At 43.2% G+C, this 7,500-nt stretch overlaps 2 protein-coding genes across 3 annotated transcripts in view; one reads left to right on the forward strand and one right to left on the reverse strand.

Annotated features, from left to right (window-relative positions):
• LOC123510867 (protein Wnt-6-like) overlaps window positions 1-7,500 on the reverse strand; it is a 104,913-nt gene that overhangs the window by 83,129 nt on the left and 14,284 nt on the right. The gene's annotated exons all lie outside the window — the stretch shown is intronic.
• LOC123510866 (protein Wnt-4-like) overlaps window positions 1-7,500 on the forward strand; it is a 29,731-nt gene that overhangs the window by 10,296 nt on the left and 11,935 nt on the right. Inside the window, exon 2 of the mRNA XM_045266308.1 lies at window positions 3,350-3,772. Within this exon, the coding sequence (XP_045122243.1) occupies window positions 3,350-3,772 (423 nt within the window). The remainder of the gene's footprint in view (window positions 1-3,349; window positions 3,773-7,500) is intronic.

Genomic DNA, 7,500 nt, shown 5'->3' on the forward strand with positions numbered 1-7,500 from the left:
CACACACACACACACACACACACACACACACACACACACACACTCACAACAGAATCACAACATTTCACACCACCACCACCACCACCACCACCAGAGTCAACACCACTAGTATTTGCCCTCCCACGACACCCACCCACCTTTCCTCTCCATCCAGGTGACTAATTAAAGCCTTGTGACGTCATGCCCAGGTGAGGGGAGGGGTGAGAGGGGAGAGAAAGGGGAGAAGGAGGAGAGAGGGAAGGGAGAGCAGAGTCTTCTCCCCTTTAACACACACACACACACTCTCTCTCTCTCTCTCTCTCTCTCTCTCTCTTTAATAGAATAAGAATAAGGGGAATGTAAAGATGATGATGGTGATGATGATGATGATGATGATGATGATGGTGATGATGATGATGGTGGTGATGATGGTGGTGATGATGGTGATGATGGTGATGATGATGATGATGATGATGATGAAAATGAAGAATAGAAGTAGATGATAAAAGATGGTGGTCATATTCTTATTTTTCTTATTTCTATCATTCTTTTCTTCTATTCCTCTTCTTCCTCCTCTTCCTCCTTCCATCATTCTTTTTACTTTCACCTTCCTTTCATCATTATGTCACTTTCTCTCTTATCTACCACCACCACCACCACCACCACCATCACCACCACCACCACTACCACCACCACCACCTCAACAACCAACACCACATCCCACGTAACCTACCATACATTTCAGCGGTGGACAAACGGTGTTTTTTGGAGATATCTCCTAAACGAATCGTTGGATGAGTATGATATTTCAACACACTACCTTGAACATCCGTTCGTAATTTGTGGTTAACATACCACAGTGCTATATGTGTTATGTGAGGAGTTTACTGAGTGATATTACGCCTAATCCAGTCATCATATCATAGGTGTTATACAGAATCGGACGAGTGTGGGGTACTCGTCTAACCCCTCCACCACCACCACCACCACCCTGAAGAACCCCCAGACCACTCCTTCTCTACCCCAGTATCGCATGACCCTCTTCCCGCTTCCTCTTCACCCCTATTCACACCATCAGCCTTCCACCTTTTTTCCCTATTGTAATTACATACGTATAGGTATAATAGTTACATACGTCAGTATGTACATACATATCATACATTAATGATATTATTTAATACAATTGCTGGTATATGTGGACATGAAAACCAGAGTGGGTCAAACGACCGTGAAAGCAATAGCTAATTCCGCTGTTAATGGCCGTATAGCTGGATAATAAGCAACGTATCTAACAACAAAATAATATTATATATAAACTGGACCACTTTTTATGATCAATAGGTAGACAGTACGCAATAAGAGTATCAACTTTTCCTAACAGTAGAAGGTCCAGGTCACAGGTAATTCCAGCACATCATGTTCACATGGTTGACCATAACGACTGCAAACATGGCTCTTCTATATACTACACGTAAACGTGCTGTTGTACAGTAATTATCAACGTGAACCACTTCTTGCCTTCATGAAATTGTACCATACTCGTTAATAATCATATCTATACATACACACTTACAGAACATTATAATGTATAAATACAGTGGTGGGAGAAGTAGGGAGGGACACAGGAGTGAGGGAGGCGAGGAGCTAGGGAGAGGAGAGGAGGGATAAAGAGGGCGAGAACTTCCGAGACGGGGGAGACGTAGTAGTGGTTAGGAATGGTTTGGGTGGGTTTGTGGGGGGACCACACTTTCATTCGATTGCGTCAACATGACTCGTCGGCTTTGTGTTATTTTTCACGAGTAAACTCCTCACATAACACATATAGCACTGTGGTATGTTAACCAGAAATTACGAACGGATGTTCAAGGTAGTGTGTTGAAATATCATACTCATCCAACGATTCGTTTAGGAGATATCTGCAAAAAACACCGTTTGTCCACCGCTGAAATGTAGAGTAATCTAACCACACACACACACACACACACACACACACACACACACACACACACACACACACACACACACATACACAGCTTCACATAATTTACATAAACTAAACCTTTAAAATCTTAACAGTTCATTTAATTTAGTTCTGGATTTAAAAAGAGAAAAAAGAAAAAGAAAAGAAAAAAGAAAAAGAAGAAAGATGAAGAAAAATGCAAAAAAAGGGTTGAAAAAAGGAAGAAAATGTGTAATCTGGAAACAGAAAAAAATGTATAAAACGAAAAAGGAAAAAAGAAAGGAAAAGAAAAAGAAAAAAAATATATATATCAGAAAGTCACAAAAATTCTAATATCTCGTTAGGTTTATGAAAGAAAAAATAGGATGAAAACAAAAATATGTAATGAAAACGTGTGTGTGTGTGTGTGTGTGTGTGTGTGTGTGTGTGTGTGTGTGTGTGTGTGTGTGTGTGTGTGTGTGTGTGTGTGTGTGTGTGTGTGTGTCACTAGTTACATATTTGTGGTCGTGGAAGGTTTGGTAGATTTGGTGTGGGCTCTCTACCCCCTCCAGTGCCCCCTCTTCCCTGTACACATGGACTTCCGGTGAAAAGGAGGAAGAGGAGGAGGAGGAGGAGGAGGAAAGTTTAGGAATGAGAAATAAAAAGGAGAAGAGAGAGAGAGAGAGAGAGAGAGAGAGAGAGAGAGAGAGAGAGAGAGAGAGAGAGAGAGAGAGAGAGAGAGAGAGAGAGAGAGAGAGAGAGAGAGAGAGAGAGAGAGAGAGAGAGAGAGGTCTCGTTCTCAAGATTACACTCTGAGGCAGCAAATTAATCTAAAGATGAGGACAAGAAAATACTAATAATTGAGATCAGCGAAGCGTGAAGGCGAAGGAAAAAAAGAAAAAAGTGAGAGAGAGAGAGAGAGAGAGAGAGAGAGAGAGAGAGAGAGAGAATATTCGCTCACTTTTACAAGACAGTTTCATTATTTTGCTTCTAAATTGCTTCGTTTGGTGTAATCTAGCATGTTTTTTGTGTATTATTTCTCTCTCTCTCTCTCTCTCTCTCTCTCTCTCTCTCTCTCTCTCTCTCTCTCTCTCTCTCTCTCTCTCTCTTTCGGTAGTCTATATAAGCACAGAGAGAGAGAGAGAGAGAGAGAGAGAGAGAGAGAGAGAGAGAGAGAGAGAGAGAGAGAGAGAGAGAGAGAGAGAGAGAGAGAGAGAGAGAGAGAGAGAGAGAGAGAGAGAGAGAGAGAGAATTGGATCATTATCTCCATCGTAAATTGCTTTCAGTTTATCGCATAGTAATGATGACAACACACACACACACACACACACACACACACACACACACACACACACACACACACACACACACACACACACACACACACAGGTACACACATAGGTACAGTTACTAACCACTGCATCTCCACAGCCGCCAGTTTGAGGGGGTACACGTCCCAGGGTACCCCAAGAAGTACCCTAAACAAGAGAAGCTACCGTACCCTGGGGCCCGGTACGGTACACACACGCACCCGCAGTACCCCTGGAGAGAAGGCACTGCAATGTACCTTGACTACCTCACAAATAAAGAAGGCAACACACCCACAGCCGCGCACACGTACCATGCCCCTGGGAACTATATAGGGTACCCTGAGAGCAACGTACGGTACCCTGCGAATACTGTGGTGGGGTACCCTAACTACGGTTACCCTGTGGTGGAGTCCTCGCCCAATGACGTGGTGAACCAGACCTTTGTCACCCCGTGGGACGCCGCAGAGTGGGACCAGCCGCTTGACCCCAATGTGTGTCGCACCCTTGGGGGACTCACTCGGCCCCAGCTTCAGGTCTGCAATAGGTGAGTAAGCCTCTCCTCCTAGGCCTATAAGGGGCGGTCTATGTGTTTTCTTTTTTTTCTTTTTTCTTTTTTCAAGGTTCGTTTTCTTGTTTTTCTTTTTTTTTAGTTTTTCGTTTTTTATTAATTTCTTTTCTTTCTTTTTTTCTTTATTTTTTCCTCCTAGGCCTACAAGGAGGGTGTCTATGTGTGTTTTCTTTATTTTCTTTCTTTTTTCTTATTTGTCTTTTTTTGACGGGTTAGTTTGCTGTTTTCTTTCTTTTCTTTTCTTTTCTTTTTTCAAGGGTCGATTTCTTGTTTTTCTTTCTTTTTTCTTTTTCTTAAGTTTTCGTTTTTTTTTTTAGATTAATTATTTTCTTTCTTTTTCTCCTTTTCTTTTTTTCAAGCTTTATTTTCTTGCTGTCTTTCTTCCTTCCTTCTTTTCTATCTGTGTCTTTTCCAGTTATCCTTTCCTCGTTTGTTACTTTCTATCTATCCTGTGAGTCTATCCCTGAGTCTATCCTGTGAGTCTATCCATGAGTCTATCCTGTGAGTCTATCCTGTGAGTCTATCCCTGAGTCTATCCCTGAGTCTATCCTGTGAGTCTATCCTGTGAGTCTATCCCTGAATCTATCCTGTGAGTCTATCCTGTGAGTCTATCCTGTGAGTCTATCCCTGAGTCTATCCTTTGAGTCTATCCTGTGAGTCTATCCTGTGAGTCTATCCTGTGAGTCTATCCCTGAGTCTATCCCTGAGTCTATCCTGTGAGTCTATCCCTGAGTCTATCCTGTGAGTCTATCCCTGAGTCTATTCCTGAGTCTATCCTGTGAGTCTATCCTGTGAGTCTATCCCTGAGTCTATCCTGTGAGTCTATCCTGTGAGTCTATCCCTGAGTCTATCCTTTGAGTCTATCCTGTGAGTCTATCCTGTGAGTCTATCCTGTGAGTCTATCCCTGAGTCTATCCCTGAGTCTATCCTGTGAGTCTATCCTGTGAGTCTATCCCTGAGTCTATCCTGTGAGTCTATCCTGTGAGTCTATCCCTGAGTCTATCCTGTGAGTCTATCCCGTGAGTCTATCCTGTGAGTCTATCCCTGAGTCTATCCTTTGAGTCTATCCTGTGAGTCTATCCTGTGAGTCTATCCTGTGAGTCTATCCCTGAGTCTATCCTGTGAGTCTATCCCTGAGTCTATCCTGTGAGTCTATCCTGTGAGTCTATCCCTGAGTCTATCCTGTGAGTCTATCCTGTGAGTCTATCCCTGAGTCTATCCTGTGAGTCTATCCTGTGAGTCTATCCTGTGAGTCTATCCCTGAGTCTATCCTGTGAGTCTATCCTGTGAGTCTATCCTGTGAGTCTATCCCTGAGTCTATCCTGTGAGTCTATCCCTGAGTCTATCCTGTGAGTCTATCCTGTGAGTCTATCCTTGAGTCTATCCTGTGAGTCTATCCCTGAGTCTATCCTGTGAGTCTATCCTGTGAGTCTATCCCGTGAGTCTATCCTGTGAGTCTATCCCTGAGTCTATCCTGTGAGTCTATCCCTGAGTCTATCCTGTGAGTCTATCCCTGAGTCTATCCTGTGAGTCTATCCCTGAGTCTATCCTGTGAGTCTATCCTGTGAGTCTATCCCTGAGTCTATCCTGTGAGTCTATCCCTGAGTCTATCCTTTGAGTCTATCCTGTGAGTTTATCCCTGAGTCTATCCTGTGAGTCTATCCCTGAGTCTATCCTGTGAGTCTATCCTGTGAGTCTATCCCTGAGTCTATCCTGTGAGTCTATCCCTGAGTCTATCCTTTGAGTCTATCCTGTGAGTTTATCCCTGAGTCTATCCTGTGAGTCTATCCCTGAGTCTATCCTGTGAGTCTATCCTGTGAGTCTATCCTGTGAGTCTATCCCTGAGTCTATCCTGTGAGTCTATCCTGTGAGTCTATTCTGTGAGTCTATCCTGTGAGTCTATCCCTGAGTCTATCCTGTGAGTCTATCCTGTGAGTCTATCCCTGAGTCTATGCTGTGAGTCTATCCTGTGAGTCTATTCTGTGAGTCTATCCTGTGAGTCTATCCCTGAGTCTATCCTGTGAGTCTATCCTGTGAGTCTATCCCTGAGTCTATCCTGTGAGTCTATCCTGTGAGTCTATCCTGTGAGTCTATCCCTGAGTCTATCCTGTGAGTCTATCCTGTGAGTCTATCCCTGAGTCTATCCTGTGAGTCTATCCCTGAGTCTATCCCTGAGTCTATCCTGTGAGTCTATCCTGTGAGTCTATCCCTGAGTCTATCCTGTGAGTCTATCCCTGAGTCTATCCCTGAGTCTATCCTGTGAGTCTATCCTGTGAGTCTATCCCTGAGTCTATCCCTGAGTCTATCCTGTGAGTCTATCCCTGAGTCTATCCTGTGAGTCTATCCTGTGAGTCTATCCTGTGAGTCTATTCTGTGAGTCTATCCTGTGAGTCTATCCTGTGAGTCTATCCCTGAGTCTATCCTGTGAGTCTATCCCTGAGTCTATCCCTGAGTCTATCCTGTGAGTCTATCCTGTGAGTCTATCCCTGAATCTATCCTGTGAGTCTATCCCTGAGTCTATCCCTGAGTCTATCCTGTGAGTCTATCAAGGGAGTTTTTTTTTTCTTTCTGTTTTTGCTTATTTCTTTGTTTATTATTGCTGTTTCCCTGTCTTTCATTTCTTTCTTTTTCTTTTCTTTTTCATTTGTGTCTTTTCTAGTTATCTTTCGCCCGCTTGTTACTATAATTTATTTTCACCTTTTTTTTCCATCTTTCATTTATTTCTTCCATTTATTAATATTTCTTCATTTTTGCAAGTTAAATTCCCTGATTGATTCTACCTCTCCCTCTCTCCCAGCCACACCTTTTAGAAACACTCCCAGTCACCATTACACTGCCCCTTAGCCCATTCAGCACTGGGACGCATTTCTACCTTGAGTTTTGGGTGTGATTTGACGATTTTGTTGACATTAGGAAGGGTTGGGAGATTAATGGCCTGAGGTTTCACTATTTTAATCTCCACATAAGTTTCTGAAGTATAAAATCACCAAATAGTAAGCAGAATGACGTGTTTTCATATTAAAAACTTATGTGGGGGATTAAGATGGTGAAGACTGTGGCCATTAATCCTCTGACCTCCACAGACCCTTCCTAATGTCAATAAAATGGTCTAATCGTACACAAAACTCAAGGTAAAAATTGCGTCTCAGTAGTGAAGGAGTTAACTTAATCACCCCTGAACCCTTTGCTACTTACCCGGCCTCTCTGCCCTCTCTACCTTGACCCCTCACCCTCACCCTCACCTGATCCCCCGTTGAAACCCTCCCCTCTCTCTCTCCCCTTTGTCAGGCATATTCCTTGCTTCTATCTGTCTGTTTGTCTATTTCTCTCTTTCTCTTTCTCTCTCTGACGTCTATTTGTCTATCTCTCTCTCCGTCTCTGTCTCTGTTTCCTTTGCTCTCCTCTCTGTCTGCTTGTCCTTTCCCCTTTCCCATTCTTCCTCTCCTCCTCTCAGCATCCTTTGGTATCCTTCCCTCTTATCCTTCATTCCTTCACAATTTTGTTTCGTTAGTAAGATTTTCCAGCAATTCTCTTCCAGTTTCCCTCCATGACTTGATCCTGTGCCTGTCCAGACTTCTTTCCAGCAATGCAAGGGAATCTAGGTGTACTATTAAGCTCTTCAGCACTGGGACGCATTGCTACCTTGCGTTTTGAGTGTGATTAGACGGTTTTATTGACATTAGAAAGGGTCTATGGAGGTCAGA

This window comes from Portunus trituberculatus, chromosome 30 (genome assembly GCF_017591435.1).
Source record: "Portunus trituberculatus isolate SZX2019 chromosome 30, ASM1759143v1, whole genome shotgun sequence".
In the NCBI taxonomy this organism is placed as follows: Eukaryota; Metazoa; Arthropoda; class Malacostraca; order Decapoda; family Portunidae; genus Portunus; species Portunus trituberculatus.